Source organism: Sorex fumeus, unplaced genomic scaffold (genome assembly GCF_029834395.1).
Source record: "Sorex fumeus unplaced genomic scaffold, SorFum_2.1 ptg000044l, whole genome shotgun sequence".
NCBI classification, from domain to species: Eukaryota; Metazoa; Chordata; class Mammalia; order Eulipotyphla; family Soricidae; genus Sorex; species Sorex fumeus.
The window spans coordinates 10,604,041-10,628,785 of record NW_026606101.1 but is presented as its reverse complement, the minus strand read 5'-3'; the positions used below and the strand labels follow the sequence as shown (position 1 = coordinate 10,628,785).

The 24,745-nt window shown below is 43.5% G+C and overlaps 1 protein-coding gene across 2 annotated transcripts in view; it reads right to left on the bottom strand.

The window, feature by feature from the left end:
- The window catches only part of LOC130030128 (ubiquinol-cytochrome-c reductase complex assembly factor 1), a 101,688-nt gene that overhangs the window by 56,448 nt on the left and 20,495 nt on the right, over positions 1 to 24,745 (bottom strand). Inside the window, exons 3-6 of one of the 2 annotated variants that reach the window (XM_056121325.1) lie at positions 24,079 to 24,174; positions 22,143 to 22,250; positions 12,383 to 12,455; positions 5,549 to 5,606 (exon numbers count right to left, since the gene is read on the bottom strand). In XM_056121325.1, coding sequence (XP_055977300.1) covers positions 5,549 to 5,606; positions 12,383 to 12,455; positions 22,143 to 22,250; positions 24,079 to 24,174 — 335 coding nt within the window. The remainder of the gene's footprint in view (positions 1 to 5,548; positions 5,607 to 12,382; positions 12,456 to 22,142; positions 22,251 to 24,078; positions 24,175 to 24,745) is intronic. The other variant, XM_056121326.1, reaches the window with a different exon arrangement.

Sequence of the window (24,745 nt, the reverse complement as noted above, 5' to 3'; positions counted from 1 at the left end):
AGGAACAAGAGTTTCCTGGCAGTGCTTCCTCTCCTGGGCCTAAAGTGGGGCATGGGGGTTGTAGGAGTCTGGTTATTCCTGGTGCCTCCCTCCTGCCTTGGCAGCTCTCAGCATCCTGTCTCGTTTGTTCTGAGCCTTCACAACAATGCCAGTTGTGTTCTGGCTTTGTTTCCTCCCTCGTGGGAGTTTATTAGCTATGCAGAGGGGATCTGATTTTTACTGCTGGGGAGACTCGTGGGCACTAGTACAGGTTTGTCACTCTCCCTGATAGGAAGGAATCCCACAGGGAACTTGCACCTACTGATTTCCCGTACTCGGCCACCAGCTGAGGCCAAGAAAGCAGCGCCTCCGTGGCCACAGCCGAGCCTCAGCAGTGTGCAGATGAATGAGTTTATTTACTTGGGAGCTGGCAAGCTGACCCTTTCCTGAGGCTATGGACATGGCTATCTGTAGGTGGTTTCCTGAACTCCTTCCCCATGCAGCCCAGCCTTCATGTGGGGAGTACGAGGGCCACAGAGCTGTCTGTGGGCAATAGACAAGTGGGGTGAGGCACTTCCTGAAGCCATCTCACCTGACACTAAGTGTCTCCCAAGAGCTGTAACAGGCCCCACTGCCTGCCTGGTAGGTGAGCTATCAGGAAGCCGCTCCCGAGTCACAGATCATAGGGTCCTTAGGTCGGTGATATGCCGCACACGATCAAGCTGTGTGTGTGTGCGTGGCAGGAGAAGGGAGGAAGGATGTACACACTCCAGGCTCACCATATATAGGAAGTCTGAGCTGCTGGAATCCGGTGAGAGCTCGAAAGCCCTCTGGCTATTCCCAAACTGTAACAAGGTTTGCGCGGGCTCTGGCCCAGACTGCAAGTGCCAGTCGGCCAGTTCTCTGGCCTCAGAGGGGAAGCAGCCGGTTTGCCAACCCCTTCCCACCTCCACTCCTGACTTCCTTCTCTTCTTTTCCAGAGACTTCTTGCCCTAAGCCAGCGTCTCCCAAAGTGGGAGATATCAGCCCCCTCCTTCTGGGGACCTGGGGACACTTTTCTCTGTTCATTTTAAAAAAGTAGATTTTCCAGGGTGGCAGTACGTGATTTGCTTTACTGATAGAAGGGTGATAAGTAAAAAGCATTTGGGAAGCCTCTGCCCTAGCTTGTTCCTTTGTTTCTCCATCTTGAACAATGTGGCTCTGTGATAAAGAGTTCTATTCCTGGCCCCAAGAATAAGAGAGGAGAGCAAGTAGAGCGAGTACAGCATTAAGGTACTTGCCTTGCATGCTGTTGACACTGGTTTGATTCCCAACACTGGTTATATTTGGTGGCTCTGTATACTGTCCCCTAAACACAGAACCAGGAATAAGCTCTGGGCACCACTAGGTAAGGCAAAAACAAAAACAAAAACAAAAACAAAACCCACAAACAAATAAAAAACAAGTAACAAAATGCTTTCCCTTCATCCAGTTTCTCCTCCTGATGATCAGGACATTTGCCTTTCCCACTTGGAACAACATAAAAAGTACTTACTAGGGGCAGGGAGATAGCTCCAAAACTGGGGTGCGTATCTTTCAGGCATACATCCCTGAGTTCAGTCCTAATGAGGAGCATTAGATACCCCCCAGCACAGACTAGCCAAACTAAATATCACTTGGGAGTGGGCTCCAGGGCCACTGAGCACTGCTCGGGAGGTTCCCCAAATTAAAAAAAAAAAAGGTATTTACAAGTATTTTTACCTTGCTAGTAACAGCTCTAACGCCCAAGCCCCCTGCACGGCATAGCCTGGCAAGCTACCCGTGACGTACTCGATATGCCAAACACAGTAACAAGAAGTCTCAAAATGGTGACGTTTCTGGGCCTGCTCAAGCAAAAATCAATGAATAATGGGAGGACAGTGTTTGACAGTGTTTGTTTGATTTTTTAAAACATTAGATAGGGGCTGGAGAAATAGTACAGTGGGTAGGGTCCATAACAAGGGACTTGTACCTTGCTGGTCCGGGTTCATTTCCTGGCAGCCCATATGGTCCCCAGAGCACCACCAGGAAAATACCTGAGTACAGAGCCAGGAGTAACCCCTGAGCATTGCCAGGTGTGACCCCATAACAAAAATTTTTTGTAAAAAATCAGATAAGATGGGTATATTCTAGGTCACAATATGAAAAATCCACTTGTTACTAAAAATCAAGTTTGAGTGATGGAGGTGCCTGGTACCTGGTGATGGAGGGAGTGAGGGAAAAGTCAGAGCACCCCCCGTTTCCTTTGGATGCACCTGCATGGATTAAGTGCCGCCCATGACAAGGCTGAGAGGAGGGGCCACGTCTATCAAGTCCTTGAGGGGATGCCAGAGAGCCCAGACAGTGGCCACAGTCAACACTAATCTCACTCAGCAGACAAAGAACACAGTCAGAGCACCTGCCAGCCCACATGGAAAACCACGGAGAGGGGACCTCCAGGGACTGGGGGTGGGGGCTCCTAGTCCTAAGTCCTAACAATACAGAAAAATTGTGGAACTAGCAAAAGCAGAGCCGATTAGAGAAACATAAACACCTCTCCAGGGAACTTGTGGGATGAAAGAAATCCTGCCCCTATTCTGAGACTTAGCAGAGAGCCATCACCCTGGGGAACTCCAACAAGCTTTCAAGAAAGTCCACTGTCAGAATATTGTTTATTAGGATTTTGTGTAGTTTGGGGAGGGGTGAGGGTGAGCTGTACTTTCTACTTTTATGACTGTTTCTAAGCCTCTCTTCGCTACTGCCAACAGGAAGCATTTCAATCTTCTATATCTCTAGGAAGTTTAATGATGGGCCTTATTATTGAATGTAGTTATCCTTCAATTACAAGACCACCAAAAAAAAAAAGAAAAAGAAAAAATAGGAGGAAGGGAGTTATGGAGGTGACTCAAAAAGTTGACAAGCATGCTTTACATGAAGCAGCCCCAGGCCTGATCACCCACCAGTAACCTGAGCACCATTGGGACAGATCCCCAAAGCACTAAGCCAGGAGCAGGAGTAGACCCTGAGCACCAGAACCCCAAAACCAAAAGGAAAAAAAATTCTTTTTAAACCAGTCACACAAACAGCAAACCAAAAAACCAAAATGAGGAAAGAGTTTTTCACTGACTTGAAGTGGATCCATTCTTCTCCCAATACCTTCTACCCCTTAGAAAACAGGTTCCCCAATGCTTTCCTTTCTTTTTTTATCCCCTCCTCCACCCCACCCCCATTTTGAGGTCATTCCCAGAGGTGCTCAAGGCTTACTCCTGGCTCTACACTCAGGGATCACTCCTGAAGGTGCTCAGGGGGCCGTATGGAGTACCCAGGATTGAATCCGGGTCAGTCACTTTCGAGGCAAGTATCCTACCTGCTGTACTATCACTCCAGCCCCACCCAATGCTTTTTGGAAATCCCAGCATCACTAGGCACTAAACCGCTTTCCCAGAGCGCTTCCCCCACAGTCCTCCACAGATCTGCTCTGGTGCTTCAGAGAGCTGACTGCTGTCAAATACTCCATGTTCTATAGGTTTTATGTCTTGCTCCTGATATCCCCCAAAACTTAAGATGTTCCTCCTATGCCGACAGAAATTTGCTCATCTGTCACTGTGCACCTCGATGAAACCTTTCCCACAGAGCCCTAGTTTATCCACCGCTTGCCCCAAATCCAAATGTTCTCCCTCCACCACCAAATCTGGATGAGATCATGCCTCCTCGCAACCACAGTACCTCCTTGTGCCTTGGGCAGAGCACTTCATTGCCACGCATTATAAGCAACTATATTTTATATCTGCTTCCCACTAGAGTTTCTTGAAAGTTTAGTAAACTATAGCGTTCTCGCCAATGCCCACATCATCCTCTCCATCTCAGTACATTTTCAGCGAGTTTGCAAATTCAAACTCAAAGGCCAATTGACTCATTCCATCAAAGCCTGCAGATCCCGAGAACTAAGGAAGAAAGGGGGAGGGGAAAACAAGAGCAGATCTGAAGCAGACCTCTGCCGCTCCCCGCCAATCCCCCACCACTTTTCTGATGGTGGTACCCACTACGCCTCTGAGAAATTAAACCAACCTTGGAAAAGAAGACTCAGCAGGCACGTTTGGAAACGGTGGCTAACTTAAAAGAACTATAAGTAGTTTCAAGGTTCGCCCAGCTGCTATTAGTCAGGTACTGACCTTGGGATGTGGTCACAGGGATTATATATTTTATTTTGCCATCCACTCCCTCTAACACTCTGATACCTTGAGCTCCAGGGGCAATAAGGAGTCTTTCATACAGGCTCTGAATATTATCTTTGAGCTCCTTTGGGAACAGTCTAGCCTCCTCTGACCCTCCCACCTTGCCAGTGAGTAATTCTACAGTACATCTGCAGTCCTCTCCTTTTGAAAAAGTAGTTTTCCTCTCTGTAGACCCAACTCCCCAGCTCCCCTTCCTGAACCGTTCCTATCCTTTCCCATCCAGACAGAAGGCAGTCTGCCCTCTCAGTTGCCTGAACAGAGGATACAGCACATTTCAACAAGCAGGAGGAGCGAGCACAGGTCCTGAGAGTCGTGCTACCTCTGTGATCCCATAAGCATCACTCGTGCATATTACAGAACCATTTCCCATGTCTGATCTTCCCGACTAGACTGTGAGCATCCTGAGCACTCTCTCTGACTCCCAGCAAACTTCCCAGGATGTGTGACCTCAAGAATCGACTCACTTATTAAAAAGTAACACGATACATGGACACTCCATAGGCCCCAACCTCGGTGACCCTGTGAGTTCAGAAGAAGAAACATTTCAGAGGCGATCAAAACCAAAGTCTTTATAGAGCAGTCAGTCGTGTGATGCAAAGCTCAGCTAAAGGCAGTCTCAAACAAGGGTTCTTTTGACAGGCCAGCCATTCCCCCGGCCCCGGTTCCTCAGATACTCAGTATGGTCAAAGTAGTAAACTTAGTTCTCCGGAATTTACTTTCCCAAGATCTGGCAGTTCGACCAGCCCCCACCTCAACGTCTCTCCTATATCCTTGTGACCTTTAATACTGGGTAACATTAGATGAAAAATGGATTTTTTTTGGCTACTTATTTTGCAGCTGAAGAAAAAATATACTGTTTAAGGTGTTAAATATTTTTACATGAAGCAAACCTGGCATGAATCTAACCTGTATGCACATTTTCGAGGTAAATGTCAGTGCTATAATTTGTTATAGGTTTCTGATGACCAGCAATGAAAATGACCACTGATTCTCACAATTCAAACCACTTTTACGTAAATGTGAACTTTCCTAAAACAGCCAAGGGAGAGAACTTTCCATCCAACCTCACAGAGTCTCCTAGAGATACTGATAGCACTGTTCGCTGGGTTAGGTGTACTTTCAGAACATTCTACAAATACTAGTTTCCTTCTGGGACTATACTTTGACCTTTAATAAAACTGTGCTTCAAGACACTGGTTATTAAAATGAAAGGAACAATTTTATGTCTGAACAGCTACCACTGCATATAATCAGCTTTACTAAAGGCTGTATCTTAACAAGTAGGCACTGTTAAAGTAAAAACGATGATGATGACCTCACTTACATTGCTCACTTACCAGACATGAAGTAGAGTTATAAGAAACCATGAATTAAATGTATCAGGCATCTGACACCCTAGAAAAATAACAATCAAGTATAAATATGTGAAGGTTTAGCACAAAAATATTGAATAAAGAAATTGGTAGAAATTTATTCAACTAAGAAATGTCCATTCATATGCTTTTATGATGCCATCAGAGAGAGAGAGAGAGAGTGCGGGTGAGTGGGCAAGATCATGACTAAAAGAGCACAGACCAACAATAGCCTTCCAGCTCAGCCCCATTAACGCTGTCTTGGGGCTTAGGCAAATCACTTTTCTCTGGGTCTCAGCTTTCTCACTTCATATGGCATAGCCTAGATAGGGGCTGCTTAAACTTTTTCTACTTGTGGCTCCTTGTTGCATGAGAAATTTTCACATTACCCCAGATATATAAAATTGTTTACTGATAATAAACTATAAACTTATTTTAAAATTGTTGTGAAATCCTACACACACACACACACACACACACACACACACACTCAGTTATACAAGCCCACAGCGGGATTGCAATCCAGTTTAAGAAGCTCAGGCCGCTAAAAAGATACAATGGGGGATAAGGCGCTTGTGTTGCACATGGCCGACCCGGGTTCAATCTCCATCATCCATATGGCCCCCGAGTACCACCAGGAGCGATTCCTGAGTGCAAAGCCAGGAGTAACCCCTGATTATTGCCAGATGTGGCCAACATTGTTTTAGAAAGATATGAAAAAAGAATAAGGAATAGGAGCTGGGGCATAAATGATCTCTTTGGTTCCTCCCAATTTCTTTGTGATTCTTTGTTCAATTCTTTGTTCTCAATTTCTTCTGAAATCTGAGCAAACAACACTTTGCCTGCCCGCTGAAATATAAGCCCTGCGGAGAAGTATAACTTCATCTAATCTTTTATTGCTCCTTTTTCATTTTGTATTTCCTCTCCCCCATCTCTGTTGTTCAATAAACACACATGACACACACATGGGTGTTGGTGCTCACACTCTTTACAGTGCTCGCCAGGGATTGCACACTTTAGTCAGAGTGCTCATGCAGTATTCATTAGAGGCCCTTTTTTTTTTTTAATTCCCACTCCGTTGTTGTTATGTTGCAATGTCCAGGAGCTGCACACAGGGCTGGCTGACTGATATGCTCGCATATCGCTTCAGCTGAGGGGGTGAGTGCCTGGGTGCCATGAGGGGTTCCACTCTAGTTGAGGCACGCAAGTTCAGATTGTGGCACTTGCTGGGCATTGCAGCAATGCTCACAAGTGTGCTTGCAGAAGTCACACTTCCTGGCACACTTCCAAAACCTCTTCAGTTTTGGTGATCACCAGGGGTTACACCCCTGTACATGGTACTCACACAGACCTGGCAGTGGTGCAGCTAGAAACGGCTTGAAGCACTGCAGAGCTGCCGGACTCAAACAGCAGTCACCAGGGCTGTATATGGGGCACTGGGGATTGAACTCATGACCAAACACTTGCAAGGCAGAGACTTAAGCCCCTGTGCCATTCCTTCAGGCTCCTACACACTATTTGGGGGGTGGGGGAGAAGTGAGGTTGTTTTTGGGGGGAGGGAGCTACATCTGATAATGCTCAGGGGTTACTGCTGGCTCTGCACTCAGGAATCATTCCTGGCAGTGCTTAGGGGACCATATGGGATAGCAGGGATCAAACTCAGGTCAGTCACATGCAAGGCAAGTGCCCTACCTGCTGTACTATTGCTCTGGCCCCTCCTGCACTTTTAATTAACTGGAATGCTCGCACATACTTGGTGTGGTGAGCTAGAATCGACACTTAGTTGTGGCACAAGAGATCCCCAATAGCAGTGTCACTGGAATTGGACTCAGTAGATGGGAACAGAGAAGGGTATCTAATTTATGCCTCATGTCCATAAAGCAGTCACTCTCCCAACTGAGATGAGCCCAGACCTTCCCATCTTCTTTCTTTAAGATGACCCAGTGTGTGACCGACAGAGGTGCTCGGACTGACTCATCCAAAAGAAATTTTCAGGAGAAAGAAGTAAGGCTCTAGGGAGCTGAGACTAAACAAAACAGACCAAAGCTTGTAAAAGGTCATTCGTCACCCCGAGGAATGACAAAAATCAGCCAGGCTTCTTGTTGGTTTAAGGTAACAAAAATTACCTCATTGTTTAAGTCATCCAAATCTTTCCATTCTTAGATCACAAAAAAATACCTCTGATTGAATGAGGGGGTGCCCCATGGAATGTGCCCTCCTTATAATTGGACAAGGGAAAAAGGTGAAGCAACATGATGAACAAAGTAAGAAAAGCAGGGGCTGAAGAGATAGGCAAAGGATGTAGGGCTTAAGGTGTTCGCCTTGCATACAGCCAACCCTGGTTCAGTCCCTGGTACCACATGATTCCCCCAAGCACCACCAAGAGTGAGAGATCCTTAAGCACAGCCAGGTGTGGCCCAAAAAAAACAGAAAGAAAATCAGAGGGAAATCTGAACCCTTAGAGTCAAGGTATTTTCTGTCTTGGTGCAATCAATGGTGTGCATAATGCACTAAGTGGTAGCAATCAGGAGCCACTAGAAAGGAAAGGTCAGGCAGGCCTCCGGTGAGGAATGCTTACACCAGCATCCATGCACTTCACTTTGGGCTTTCTATGCACCAAGCATTGTAACAGGTGTTTGACAGGCATTAACTCAATGAATTCTTCCAACAGGCCTACGGAGTAGGAATAGATACTATCTCCAACTGACAAGTGGGAAAACAAACTTTTTAGATGAAGACAATTGCCTAAAGAAATGAGATGCCTGGAATCAAATTCAGATCTACTTGATTTAACAATCTGTTCGGTGTCAAGATTGAACCCAGGGCCTCACACATTCAGGGCAAGTGCTCTGCCGCTGAGCTATGTCCCCAGTCCTGAACACGCTGTTCTTAATCATTACTGTAATTGCCTCTCTAATATTAATATTAAAAAGGAACACTAATTCATACCAGGTTTACTGCTAGTCATGTTAATTATCTCACTTAATCTCACTTTGATACTAAAGGGAGGAATCATAATCCTGATTTCAGAGTTGAGTAAACAAGCTCAAAAAGGCCAAGTAACTTGCGGGCAGTCACAATGTTAGTAAGCTAGTAGCAGGGCTGGGGTTCGAGTCCAGGTCTGTCATGAAGAGACACCAAAATACTCCGGTGAGCTTACTGGGAGGTGCCCAGCAGCTGTCAAATGGACTTCCTCTTGGAGTCCAGCAGGAGGGAGGTGAAGGCTGGTCTGGCCAGCTCTGAAGCTATTAAATCACATGCCATCTGAGTGTGGGCCAACCACCCTCCACCTAAAACAAGAATAGCCATGAGAAACTGCAAGCCCAGATCTGAAGCTGGGTCTTTTTTGGATGCTAGAACAAAACATTAAAAAGAAAAGTTTTCTTGGAAGTCCGTCTTTCAATCTGGAAAATGAACGTTGGCTGCTTCTAAAGGACAATCTGTTCAGTTGCTACCTCTACATCAAAGCTTCTCAGCAGCCTCTAGGAGCCTTTCCAATTTTCTCAAAAAGGGAATCAGTTCTTGGGCTGGGAAGCACAGACAGACAGGCCAGCAGCTGGAGTAAGGTCACAATTTTCCCTTCCGGGGGTTGGTTTAGGGCTGAGGTTGGGAAAAGAGCTAGCAGATGACTGATTCCCTATACCTCCTGGGGTCAGAAGACCACTGAATATTTGACTGCAAGAAAGGCAAAAGCACAGTAGCTTATGGGGATGAAGAGATTACCTAATTACCAAGTACCATCAGGAGTGATGCCTGAGTACAGAGCCAGGAGTAAGCCATGAGCACAGCCAGCTGTGGCCCCAAAACAAAAACAAACCCCAAAACTGCAATTTCTTGTTTACATCAGTGAAATGTGTTTGAACACTTCAAAGTTTAATTGTGCTCAAATATACACTCATTGTGTTATTTTCTGAGACTAGGCACTTCCTTGACATAAAGCTGGATAAAATTTAATAATTCACTACTGTTAGAGAATGTCAGTGTTCACAATGCTATTCATTTTAATGCAGGCTCTGGAGTAGGTTGCCTGATTCAGAACTTTGAATCTACCTCTTCTCACTATAAAGTTATTAAGCTTCTTGGTGTCTTGGTTTTCTTCTCTGCAAAGATGGGGCGAAGAGGCAAGAGACAAGAGGGGCTAAGGGGCCAGAGAGATAGTACAGCAGATAAGGTGCTTGCCTTGCACACAGCTAACCCAGATTTGATACTTGGCACCCCATATGGTCTCCATAGCACTAACAAGTGAGATCCCTGAGTCCAAAGCCAGAAGTGGTGTAGCCCAAATTCCCCACTCAAAAAAAACTTGAGTAAGAACTACATTCTGATTCAATTATAGACACTCCTTGTTATCTATCCCAAGAACACAAAAATATTCAAAAAGTTGTATGTACACCCATGTCTATAGCAGTGCTATTTAAAATACTGGTTTTTAAATTTCAAAATCTGAAGAGCCTAGCAATAGAAGAGAATAAAGAAACTAGGATAAAAAATTTAAAAATTAAAAAAAAATACAAACAGAAAGAATTTTGGTAAGATTGGAGATCTAGCTTAATGGCACTGGCCTTGCATGTGTAATATCGTGCTCAATTTCCACCCCAGCACCAGACTCCCCTCAGAGCAATATACTTAGAGTAGCGCCAAGGTACCACCACCTGTGGTTCCTCTCCCCAAGACAGATGTGTTAAAAATAAAAGATGCCATATATTTACACAATGGAATACTAGCCAGCTATAAGATGAAAGCTTATCTTTTGCTACAACTTGGATATAACTAAAGAATGTTCTGTTCACAAGGGCCAGGAATATTGCCCCATAGTTGGAAGCCTGTCCCATGAGCTGGGGGAGAAGGCAGCTGGAACAGAGAAGGGATCACTAAGACAATGATGGTTGGAGGAATCATTAGGGATGGGAGGTGTGTGCTGAAAATAGATAAAGGAACCAAACATGATAGTCTCTCAGTATCTGTACTGAAAACCATAATGCCCAAAAGTAGAGAGAGAATATGGGGGAAACTGTCTGCCATGGAGGCAGGGGGAGGGTTGGAAAGGGGGAGATACTGGTGACATTGGTGGTAGAGAATGTGCACTGGTAAAGGGATGAGTATTTGATCACTGTATGTTGAAACTCAAACAAAAAAGCTTGTAACTGTATCTCATGGTGATTAAATATAAAAATAAATAAAATTAAAAATATATAAAGAATGTTCTCTTGAGTGAAATGAGTCAAAGTGAGGACAAATACCAGATAGATCTTACTCATATGTGTCATATCAAGAAGCGCAGCAAGGAAATAGAAAATGATCATTGAAAATACACTCAGACTCTGTTAATAGAACTGAGTTTACTGAGGGCATGCTTGGGAAGCAGGGTAAAGAGAGACTTGGGAGAGAGTGGACTAGAATGGACCTATTGACAGTGGGGGAGGGGCAATAACACACCAATACTGAGTATGGTGTAGTCAACACTATAAGGTGAAAATAGAAATATTAATACTTTTGTAAACCTAATATATATAAAACATACTATATATGTATAATATTATATACATATACTCATATGTATAACATATTACATATGTGTGTATATATACCTCAAAATATAAATATATGTGTATGTGTATAGATATATATAGAGAGAGATATATAATACCTCAAAAATTTTGGTAGCTAACCAGTACTCCAAGAAGGTACACAAATGACACAAATTTATTCCACAAATGATATCAGAACATCCTGGAAATAACAGCAGACCGCTGAGGCATCTTACCAGTCTGAATCCCCAATATGTTGGTCTTAGGCCTCTGAACATTTTAGACTCTGAAATGACAGAGTTTCTATAACTTTGATATTTCATAATGGTGAGTGTTCAAGAGGCTGATAAATACTGTTGTGAGAAAATTCATATAACCTTCATAAAGTAACACTGGTGGTCTCTTTTATTTGTCAAAGGGGAAAGCATGAATGCAGTCCCCCACTACCTCCAAATTACAGTTGATTTTCCACATCTGGGGAAAATACAGTAAAATTCTCCACATTTAGGAAAGTCACAGAGGCCAGGACATCTGGAGTGAAGCCTTGCCCAGGAGAACCACTTGTGGTCATGGTATCTGCCCAAGCAGGTGAAAATGCCACACTTTTTGCTGGGGGAGGAACTAAGAATGACGCTGGTCAGACACCTGAGCTCTCCATACTTTTGAAAAACTACTGTTAGGAATAAGTCCTAAAACCAAAAATTGGAAGTATCAAATGTTGGGGCTAGAAAGAAAATATAACATGCTGAGTACATGTGGTGCACGCAGGAGGCGGGGGCTTATTCTCTGTTACCACAGGACTTCCCCAAGCACGACCAGTCTGGGTTCAATCCCCTGGCATCCCATATGGTCCCCTGGGCACTGCAAGGAGTAATTCCTGAGCACAGAGCTAGGAGTAACTCATGAGCATCTTCAGGTATGGCCCCAAAAGGAAAATAAATCAATCTCTGAGTCAGGAAATGGGTCATTAGCTGAAGCGCCTGCTCTTCATGTAGTCGATCAAAAGTTTAATCCCCATATGGTCTCCCACATTGTTGAAAATGATCCTGATAGCTCTGCCATGTAAGCCTGGCAGCTCCACCTTTAGTGATGTGCAATGCTCTGACTGACTTCCAGACACACAACAGCCATGTGTGACCATAACCACAACTAAAGGGTGCAAATGCCCAGCAATTAATTACCACAACTATGTGTACGATCTCTGTTCCATGCAACATTAACAACAAAAAAAGTGAAAGGTGAAGAAATAAATCAAAACCAAAACCAAAAGGGAAAAAAATCAGTAACTTACTTAAAAAGAATTCCTCGAAGTCGGTTTTCTCCACACAGCTAGTATACATGCGCAAGGCGGCGATTTTAATCTTCTAAGACAAAGAAATAAAAAACTCAGGACATGACCAAGTGAATGTGCTGATGCCATTCAATGTAGATGTAGGACCTTATATTTCAACTGGAAGGAAGGGTCCAAACTCTTTCTAATCAAATTTGTTACCTGTCAAAACACACAGATTTCTAAAGCTAGTGATGTCTACTAAGCTTATCACGGAAGAGGGAAGGATAGGAGGAGGAGGAACACTTTGGTGGAGAATGTGGTATAGGAACATTGTATTGTGAAACCGTGTCATTATCATATTTTAAATCACGGTTTTTAAAATATTTTAATTTAAAAAAATAAAAATTTAGAGGCTGGAGTGACAGTACAGCTGGTAGGGCATTTGCCTTGCACGTGGCCGACCTGGGTTTGATTCCCAGCATCCCATATGTCTCCCGAACACCGCCAGGAGTAACCCCTGTGCATCACTGGGTGTGACCCAAAAAATAAAAAAAAATTTAAAATTTGGAGGCTGGAGTGATTGTACACTGGGTAGGGGGCTTGCTTAGCATGTAGCAGACCGGGACTCGATCCCTTATACCACATGATTCCCCCAAGCCTCCCAGGAGTGATCCCTCAGCACAGAGCCAGGAGTAAGCCTTGAGCATTGCTGTGTATCACCAAAAAAAAATTTTTTAACTAAATTTTTAAAAATTAGAAATTTTTAAAAGCTAACAATTCAGAAAACAAAATTTTCTTATTTCAGGAATTCAACATAAACTTTCAAAAGATATTTCCCAATAATATCTTTCCTTTGTGATTGATCTTTCCTTTAATTCAATTTGTGATTTGTGATTGATCTTTCCTTTAATTCAAACCCATTTCACCATATGTGAGCCTCTGTACAACAGTTTAGTATTATCTTCATTAAACTCTTTCATCCCAAACCCCTTCTATTAAAAATCATTAATTCTTTTGTCCTAAATCAAACAACAAAAATTTCAGTCCTTGTGTTTGTTTTTTGTTGTTTTATGGTAAACCCAGGTAAAGGCCCTCCCGTTGATCATCGATTTGCTCGAGCGGGCCCAGTAACGTCTCCATTGGAGACTTTGTTGTTACTGTGTTTGGCATATTGAATACTCTTGGCAGCTTGCCAGGCTCTCCAAGAGGGGCAGAGGAATCGAACTCAGGTCAGCCATGGTGGCCGCTTGTAAGGCAAACGCCCTACCCGCTGTGCTGGAGCAATAGCACAGCGGGTAGGGCGTTTGCCTTGCACGCCTTGCACGCGGCCAACATGGCCGACCCGAGTTCGATTCCTCTGCCCCTCTCGGAGAGCCCGGCAAGCTACCGAGAGTATTCGATATGCCAGATACAGTAACAACAACTTCTCCAATGGAGACGTTACTGGGCCCGCTCGAGCAAATCGATGATCAACGGGAGGGCCTTTACCTTACCTTTTATGGTAAACCCAATGGAGCTCAGAGGCTACTCCAGCTCCAGGTCAGGGTTTGCTCCTAGCAAGACTCAGGAACTGTGGGGGGGGGTATGGTGCCACCAGCAGGTCAATCTGTACCTGTGAGGTGAGTATATCAGCAGTCTGATGGCGCCTTCAGACTTCCAGATACCCCAAAATTGCTGCTGTGCCTTTGGCCAGACCCCAAACTTGGGGCAAAGTTTACAAAGAAAGTAAACGGCCAAAAGTTAGGTATGTGGGAGACACACCCACAAACCATTTCAGCTCAGCTATATAATTGGAGGCAAGGCCTCTCTGGTTCCTGATCGAACTGCTTAATGGCCATGATCCCAGAGACTCAGAAACAAATCTGGAAACCCAATGGCTTTTGGCAGAAATGCGTCCAGACCCCGCAGTAGGTTACTGTCACCGGGCCACCCCAGGAGGGAAAGGGTGCTGTCCCTCCACCTGCTCCCCCAAGGCAGCTCAGTGGCCGCCATCCTCCAGAGGCCATTGGACAGTCAGGTTTGGGCTCGCAGTGATGAAACACACGGGGCCTCATGGGATGGGAGTGGAGCGGCCCTTTCCTCCCCACCCCAACGAGACCCCAAGTCGCACCCCCATGAAGGGCCTTTCTGGCTCCTGATCAAGCTGCTTAACGGACATGATCCAAGAGAATCAGGAACAAATCTGGAACCCAGCAGGTTTTGGCAGAAATCCCTCCAGATTTAAGTGTTAAAATTTCGGAATTTCAAAATCGTGCGGCCCCTGCTGCAGCCACGCGACATCATATGTTATTCATAACCAGTAATAGAAAACAAATTGTCTACTGTTGCCTTTTCAGCAGATCTGAGTGTTGGGGCAAAATCCAAAATAATAATGGTGGGTCTGGTGTCAAAATATTGAATGGGATCAAAGTAGAGAGAGAGTAATGTGGAAATCATCTGCCCCACAGGTAGGAGGAGGGTGTGGGATGGGGATATACTGGGGTTTTTGGTGGTGGAGAATGGGCACTGGTGAAGGTACGGGTGTTTCATTGTCTGACCGAGACTCACACCCAAAAGCTTTGTGACTGCTCTCACGGTGATTTAATAAATAAAAATAGAAAAAATAGGGGGAAAAAAGTAAGGTGGAGTTCATGCCCAATTCAATCAGCTAATCAGTGGCTGAATAAATAGCAGTACTCCTACATTAAAAAAAAAAGACTCAGAAACTGTGCAGCACTGGGGATCAGACCAGGGTCTCTGACATGCAAAGCCTGCACATTAGTCCTCTGAGCTATTTCCATAGCTCAATTGTATCTTTTTACCCCTCCCACTAAGGGAGAAGGTAATTTTTTCCTGTATTTTCTAAATTTTATAGCTTGATTAATAATAAATAAAATAAAGGCCCTCCCGTTGGTCACCGATTTGCTCGAGCGGCCCAGTAACGTCTCCATTGGAGACTTTGTTGTTACTGTGTCTGGCATATCGAATGCGTCACGGGGATCTTGCCAGGCTCTGCCGTGCGGGCGAGATACTCTCGGTAGCTTGCCAGGCTCTGCTGTGCGGGCGAGATACTCTCGGTAGCTTGCCGGGCTCTCGAGAGGGGCGGAGGAATCGAACTCGGGTTGGCCATGTTGGCCGCTTGTAAGGCGAACGCCCTACCGCTGTGCTATCGCTCCTAGGAGTGGGGCCACAATAGGTGGTACTCAAGAAATACCTGGGCTGGAGTGATAGCACAGCAGGTAGGGCCTTTGCCTTGCACGCGGCCAACCCGGGTTCAATTCCCAGCATCCTATATGGTCCCCTGAGCACCGCCAGGAGTAATTCCTGAGTGCAGAGCCAGGAGTAACCCCTGTGTATCGCCAAGTGTGACCCAAGAAGAAGAAAATAAAAAGAAATACCCCCACAGTGCTAAGGGGCATGCAGTGCCAAGGATCAAACCCAGACCTCATGCATACAAGTTTGTGCGCTACTGATCTATCACTCCAAACCCAGGAAACTGTTGTAAAATATAACTCCTAAAAATTTTTATGTGTGTGTGTGTGTTTTTTAATTTGGGGGTAACAACCACCTGTGCTCACGGATCATGCCTAGCAGTACTTAGGGTACTAGGGATCAAACTTGGGTCAGATGTGTGCAAGGCAAATGCCCTACCAACAATACTATCACTCCAAACAGAATTCTAAAAAATTTAAATATAGAAGGATCTGCCTTTTACTGTCCCCAAAATTTATAAGAATTCTTAGAATCTTAATCTGTGTAGTGGTTCAATTTATTTACAAGCTATATATTTAAATTTGTCTATTTTACTGTACTATGTTATATGTTAATAAAAATGCATACAAATAATTTAAATTGAATTGTAGATTTTAAGATTTTAATGATTTTTTATATATTTTTAAGGATACAATGAAATAAAGCAGTACATTAAAAAAGGCTTTTAGAAACTTTTTTTAATGGCAGGTTCAAATATGAACAGAATACAGACATAAAAATACAAACTCAAATACACATAGACTAAAAATATAGGCACGGACTGAGAATCAAATAGCAACTGAAGGTAAAGGTAAAGGTAAAGGCCCTCCCGTTGTTCGTCAATTTGCTCGAGCGGCCCCAGTAACGTCTCCATTGGAGACTTTATTGTTACTGTGTTTGGCATATCAAATACGTCACGGGGAGCTTGCCAGGCTCTGCCGTGCAGGCGAGATACTCTTGGTAGCTTGCCGGGCTCTCTGAGAGGGGCGGAGGAATCGAACTCGGGTCGGCCATGTTGGCTGCGTGCAAGGCAAACGCCCTACTGCTGTGCTATCGCTCCAGCCCTGTGCTATCGCTCCAGCCCTCGAGCAACTGAAGAACAATCAATATAGAACTATAGTTGAGCTATGTTATTAAAGGTCACCAGGATATCCAATACTACAGAATGTTCATATTTTTCAATTCTCCCCAGTGTCAAAAGAAGTGTCTCATTGGTATTGGAATATTATATGGTGGAAACACAATCCTAACATCTTTGTAACTTTGCAATTCACGATGATTCAACCATTGCATATATATTTTTTTTTCTTATTTTTTTTTTTTTTGGGTTACACCTGGAGATGTTCAGGGGTTACTCCTAGCTCAGGAATTACTCCTGGCAGTGCTCAGTGGGCCATATGAAATGCTGGGAATTGAACCTGTGTTGGCTGCATGCAAGGCAAATAAATGCCTTACCCACAACATAATACTATCGCTCCAGCCCCAACTATTTCTTTTTTTTAAATAAAACTGTCTCTGATGGGCAGAAATACTCAGGATGAATTAAGGAAGGATTATGTCAGATTTTACATACATGTATTTTTTTTAAGTTGCTAATGTGAGACTTAGTACGTGTTCCAGACTTTAAGTCAGCAAAATCAAACACTTAACAAGTGGAAATCAGATATACCTATATGGAGAGTAATTTAACAAAAGAAGCCCATATTTTTATTGTGTTTTGTCCTGTTTTAGGGCCACACCCAGAGATGATCAGGGGTTACTCCTGGCTCTGCATACAGAAATTTCTCCTGACAGTGTTCAGGGGATCATATGTGATGCCAGGGATTGAACCTGGGTCAGTTGCATGAAAGGCAAGTGCCCTACTAGCTGTATTATCTATCTAGTATCATCTATCCAGCCCCAGAAGCCCCCCCTTTTTTTTTGCTTTTTTTTGGGGGGGTCACACCCGGCAATGCACGGGGGTTATTCCTGGCTCATGCACTCAGGAATTACTCCTGGAGGTGCTCAGGGGACCATATGGAATGCTGGGAATTGAACTCGGATCAGCCACATGCAAGGCAAACGCCCTACCCGCTAGAAGCCCATGTTTTTAAAATACAAAATAAAATTAAGGGCCTGGAGAAATAGTGCCACAAAACAGGGTGCTTGACTTTCACATGTCAAACCCAGGTTTGATCCCTGACATCCCTTATGATCTCCCCACACTATCAGGAGTGATTCCTGAGTGCAGAGCCAGGAGTAATTCCCTGAGCATTGTTGGGTGTGCCCTTAAAACCAATAAATAAATACAAAAACTTTCAAAATTAAAAAAAATCAAATTTAGGGTCAGAGAAATAGTACAATGGGTAGGGCACTTGCCTTTGCACACGGCTGACCCAGTTCAGTCCCCACCACCCAATAAAGGGTTTCTGAGCACTGCCAGGACTGATTCCTGAGTAGAGAGCCAGAAGTAAGCCATTTCAAGCCACATACCTTCTGTGTGTGTGTGTGTGTGTGTGTGTGTGTATGTGTGTGTGTGTCAGTCAGACCTCTACCAGGGTCCCTCCTGCTCAACCCTACCCTGTTGGAAGATTCCTACTGAAGACCGGTTCTCAGTTTCTATTGCCTTTAGGCATTTGCTAGAAGCCCAAATTTAAACAAAAATTCATGATTAGGCTCTAGAAAAAGGGCTGGGTCACAGGCATATGCTTCACATGCACTGGTCTCAGTGTTCTATGCCACCACCCAGCACTATCCAGATAAGAGTCCTGAAGGATCTCCAAGGAGCCCTGCATGCGGCCCTGGTAGTCCTCTGAGCACTGCTTGGGAGTTCCCCTTGAAAGACACACATACACACACACACACACACACAGTAGAAAAACACAATATAAAACCAAGGAGAAAGAATGATCTGATAAAGGTAAGAGCAGAAACCAATAAAAATTAAAATAGAAAAATCAAAGAATCCAAAGTTGGTTCTTTGGAGTATTAATAAAATTGACAGAAACTATAATCAGATCAATTACAAAAACAAAACAAAAGAATGGAGACAAAAGGATATTACATTCTAAAGATAATAAAGGATACTGAAAGAAACTCAGAACAACTTGAGGCCACTGTCACACTGTCACTGTCCTCCAGTTGTTCATCGATTTGCTCGAGCGGGCCCAGGAACCTCTCTCCATTGTGACAATTGTTACTGTGTTTGGCATATTGAATACGTCACAGGTAGCTTGCCAGTCTTTGCCGTGCGGGCGAGATACTCTCGGTAGCTTGCTGGGTTCTCCGAGAGGGGCTAAGGAATAGAACTTGGGTCGGCCATGTCAGCCGCGTGCAAGGCAAATGCCCTACTCACTCTGCTATCACTCCAGCCCAAAAAAGATGAAACAGACAACTCCTGGAAAGACAGAAACTCCTAAACCTCACTAGAATAAATGAACAACATGAATAACACTGTGCCTATTAAAGAAACTGAATCTGAGGTTAAAACTCTCTCATGGGTCTGGGGCTACTTCTGACTCTGTGCACAGGAGTCACTCCTGAAAATGCTTGGAGGTACTAGAGATTCAAACCAGAGTCAGTTGCATGCAAGGCAAGCACCTTACCTCCTGTCTCCCTCTGGCCTTCTACTATGCCAGACATGTAGAAGACCCAGTTTTGATTGCCAGCACTGCATCGTCTCCCAAACACAGTTTGGGAGGCCCCCAAAATAAAGAATTACTTGTAAAACATTCACTTTGCAATGTTCACAAACCCCAAATCAATATACTGCACACTTGAAACTAAAATAATACATTAAAATAGTTTCAATTTTTTCAAAATATTTTCAAGGACTACTGATATCAACTGTGTTTGGCATATGAAATACATCACGGGTAGCTTGCCAGGCTTTGCCGTGCAGGCAAACACAGTAACAACAAAGTCTCACAATGGAGACGTTGCTGGGCCCGCTCAAGAAAATCAATGAACAACGGGAAGATAGTGACAGTGACTGCTATCAACAAACCATCAATCTGAAGTGATAGAGAAAAAGAAAAATTCAAGTTTTAAACACAGATTCATCTCTGAAGTCAAAGCTCCGTATTATCCTTTTCTTCCTTAAATTTTATTTGTGTCACCATGATTTACAACACTGTCAATGATAGGGTTTCATAGTTCCAACACCACAATCCCCACCAAAGCATCCATTTCCATCCGCCATTGTCTCAGGATCCCAACCCCCTACCCCCCTAATCCTCCCCCACCATCCCAAGTCACTAAAACCCCATTCCCTTCTTGTTGTTATTCTTACTTAGGAAGAAAACAGTAACTCATTAAGAGAAGACATTTGCAAGAAATAGAAATATATTTATTATTCTCACCCAAAAAAGAGGCAAAAGTAACTTTAATGATATCACTAGTAATTATATAATCATTCCGAGGGACTACATAACCCTTAAAATCACAAAAACATCATTATTATCTAGCATGTATATTTTCAGTATCCTCTTAGAAGCAAAATGTTTACAGAATTCACTTTTCATAATTCATGTAAAAGAGATTATAGATTAAATCCCTCGCATCACACACATACCAAAAGAAAAAGAAAAAAAAACCTCAGAGACTATTGAGAACTCTATTTATTGCAATGAAAATTGTTAAAAAGAGAACTATATATTATTTTTTAAAAAAATGAAATGAAAGGGATGTGAAGAGATAGCTCAAAAGCTTAGTGCGCATATTCTGCATGCTGGAGACCTGAGTTCAAACCCAGCACCATAACATCTCCCATGCACTGCTGGGAGTGATCCCAAATACAAAGACAGGAGTAATGAACGCTGCCTGGTAAATTAAGCAAAAGAAACTGAAATTGAAATTTGAATTTAATTTGCTAAAATGGTGTGACTGGTATTACTTTGCTCATTTTGTGACAAAAGTCTAAGAAAGTTTCTCTACTGCTTTTATATTAGCTTGTTATGATTAATGGGCCAGAGCAATAGCACAGCGGGTAGGGCGTTTGCCTTGCACACAGCCAGTCCAGGTTCAATTCCTCCGCCCTTCTCAGAGAGCCTGGCAAGCTACCGAGAGTACCCTGCCCGCACGGCAAAGCCTGGCAAACTCCCCGTGACATATTTGATATGCCAAAAACAGTAACAACAAGTCTCACAATTTGTTGTGAGACGTTACTGGTGCCCACTCCAGCAAACTGATGAATAACAGGAGGACAGTGTTACAGTGCTACAGTGCTATGATTAATATTAATCATATGTATTTAGTCTCATCCAACTTTATAGTAACCTTAAAACACTAAAAAGCACTTCTGTCGTATGGTAGAGAGAAATGGTCGTACTAGGAGATAACCTGGCTGAGAAAAACTGAACAGTTAGTGTTTTATTATTTCAAGTGATTAGGGGCACCATTTGGGGGTGGGGGGTTCTATGTTTGTTTTTGTTTTGTCCAGACCCAGCAATGCTTAAAGGTAACTCCTGGCTTCCTGGCTCTGTGCTCAGGAATCACTTCTGGCAGGGCTTGAGGGACTGTGTTGGGTGCCAGGGATCAAACCCAGGTCGGTGACATGCAAGGCAAACACCCTACCCACTGTACTGTCTCTCCAACTCCTAGCAGCACTGTTTAAAAGACCTGGTAGAAGAATGCGCCTGCTGCAAGGAAGACCTTCATTCACTTAGTGCAACTGCCAAATCATAGGCCACAAGTTGACTAGAAATGGCAGCTATTCCTCCATGATAGAATCTACAAGTCACAGAGTTGATTAGCTAATTTGAAATATGAGTAAAACTTCAGAGTCATTATGAAGACCTAGTATAAAAACCTAGTAAAAAACACATAAATTAATCAGAGTAATATTTCCATTTTTTTGTTTGGCTTTTTGTTGGCGGACCACACCCAGCTGTGGTGCTCAGGGCTCACTCCTGAGGGAGTTGGGGAATCAAATAGTATTTCCATAAGAATACTGCCCATTAGTTGGGCACTGGTGGAGGGATGGGTGCTTGATCATTGTATAACTGAAACCCAAGCACAAAATCTTTTAAGTCCACAACTGTACCTCATGGTGTTTCACTAATAATATATATATATATATATAGAGAGAGAGAGAGAGATAAAACCTATCCCAAAAAATAAATAAATAAAAGGTCTATTGCTAGAATTTTGGGAAAAAAAATTTCCCTAGAAGAAAGTGCGTGAAAATATATACACTTTCTCTACACTTGTCCCAAGTAAAAAAAAAAAAAATACTGCTCATTAGAACATTTGCCCAATTAATTCCAAAGAACTAATCTCTAGGGCAGATCATGCACCAAGAGACTAGAAAGTGCTTAACTGGCTTGCCTACTACCAAGACACTCACGTTAAAGGACGATAGAATGTAATTCAATTTCACAAAAAGTACAGATCTGGATTGGAAAAAGGAAGCAGAGACAACACTCGAATCTCTCAAAATAACATATATTGAAGCTCTCAAAACAATGTGTGCATATCACAAAAGCAAACAAAAAGCTTTTAAAAATCTCCTATGATCAGAAAGCATCAAGTGAAAAAAAGAGAGATGAGAAGAACTTAAAGATCTTACCCATTTGCTGTACTTCAAAGGTCCTGTGAACCCCATGGCTTCTATTATCTTCGTGAGGGTGCCAACCTTCTCCTCAACAGGTTGTCGCGAATCTTTGGTGGAAGAAAGCTATTTATCAAAAAGGAAAGCACTCAAATTAGTTAGAAAAGAAAATTTAAGGATATGCTCGTAGGGAATATGGCACAAGTGGTAGAATACATATGCAATATGTAAGACACCCCGAATTAGATCCATGGACTGTATGCAGGCCCTCACACTCAGGGGTGAGGGGCGTGACTTTGGTGGCAACTCCCCCACCCCTGGTTTTAGCTCAGGAAAAGAGAAAATAGTGTCTCCCCACCCAAGCCCACCTGCTGCCAGGCCTGAGTACCACCCTGTAGGATCTGAGCATACTACCCACACTCCCCTCCCCCATCCCCATTGCTAGGTGTGGCACCTATAAAGCAAAACAAATTGTTTTAAAATATTTCCATTATAAAAACAGTATTATAAGTGAGGAGATGGGGAAAAAAGAACCCCCAGTGACTATTTGTGGGAATGTAAACAATGGTTTAGACTCTATGGAAAACAAGATGATTTCTCAAAAATTTTAAAAAATAAAACTACCACATGAGACAGAGCAATTCTGCTCCTAAGAACACAAAAATACAAATCCAAAAAGATATGCATACTTATGCTCAGTGCAGCGCTATTTATAAAAGCCACGATCTGGAAACGAAGACCGCAGACAGCTCGACAGGCTGGCACATGCTCCTGCACTGCATGGTTGCCTGGTCCCCCATATCCCACAGACAGGGACCCTCTAGTCACTCAGGGAGTGGCTCCTGAGCACTGCTAGGTGAAAATCTAGAAACAACCCAGGGGCCCAACAACAGATGAATGGATAAAGAAATTCTGCTGTATTTACTCAATGGAATACTACTCAGCTACAAGAAAAAAAATGCAATCATTCTTTTTGCTGAACCATGGTTGAAACTGGAGGTGTCATGCTGAGCAAATAAGTCAGAAGAAAAAAATACTAATAATAGATGATCTCACCAGATGTGGTACAGAAAGAAACAGAGAGCAAGAACAGACAAAGAGCCATGAAAACAAACCTCAGACTCTAACAACAGAACTGAGGTTACCTAAGGTAGGGGGAAGTGGACAAGAAAGGTTCTAGAGACCGTGGTAGAGAAAGAAATACTGGCACTTTGGTGATATGTGTGGTAACACTGTACCCCTAAAACAAACATTTACAGTCTTGTAAACCAATGTTACCTCAGTAAATTAAAAATAATTCAAATAATAGTATACTAAAATTCAAAAGCAAATGTGTGGGACTAGGGATGCAGCTCAGCAGTAGAATATATATTCCTATCTAGGAGGCCACAGGTTCCGGCCCCACAAAAACAACAACAAACACTAGAGGTTTGGGGAGAGCCAAAAGGTCTATAACTCCCTGGTCCCCAGGATGCCAGGAGCAGCCCTGTGCATTAACCTCGGAACGAGCTCTCCAACCAGGAACTACACTGAATTTAAAAGCTTTTACATTGCAAAAGGAACAATGGCTAAAATTAAAGGACACCCTACCGACTAGGAGAACTATTTGCTCACTACACACCTGACACAGGGCTAATATCCAAGAGTTATAAAGAACCCACAAAACTTAAAACCAACCCATCAAAAGACGAAGAGAGGGTCAGAGAGATAGAACAGTGGGCAGGGCACTTGCCTCACATGCAGCCAACCAGAAGTCAATCTCTGGCACCCTGTATGGTCCCCCAAGCCCCACCAGGAGTGATCCCTGAGCACAGAGCAAGGAGTAACTCCTGAGCACTTCCAGGTGTGGCCCAAACACCCCCACCCTCACTCCCTGCACCAAGCCAAAAAAGGAAAAAAAGAATGCCTTTAGAAAGCACTCTGTAAACACATGGAAAACACTAGTAATCCTCACCTTCTTTGTGGTGTGATACTTCCTACTCATCTTCATGTCTAATCCAGGAAACTGTTCTGGTCCACCACATGGTAAGGACAGGCTCATCTGGGGCCACTAGGAAAAGAAAAGTATATATATATATATATGTATATATATATATATACACAACTATTCAATATTGCACACACATATGTACATATATATATACATATGTGTGTGTGCAATATTGAATAGTTGCTGAGAACTTCTTCAAAATGAAACTATAAAATCTTGCTGACCTTATTTAACTCAGTTACTAGTTATGTACTCAACAAGAAGATCCAAGATGTGCACCAAGAATAGTGTCCACAGGGTCCGAGCCATAGTATAACAGGGAAGGTGCTTGCTCTGCTTGCAGTTGACAACCGGCACCTATATGGTCCCCCAAGCACCACCAGAAGTGATCCCTGAGCACAGAGCCAGGAGGGAGTAATCTCTGAGCACAGCAGTGTGTGATCCACCCTCCACCCCAGTCCCTCCAAAAAGAATAGTTTTAGATCCCAGAAAGTGTGCAGGAAGTCCAGAGAACTCCCCTCTAGCCCCATCCCACAGGCACAACCGTCCAGGTGATAAACACTCCCAACCAGAATGGCACAAGTGCAACCACTGAGGAGCCTATATGGATACATCATCAGCACCCAAAATC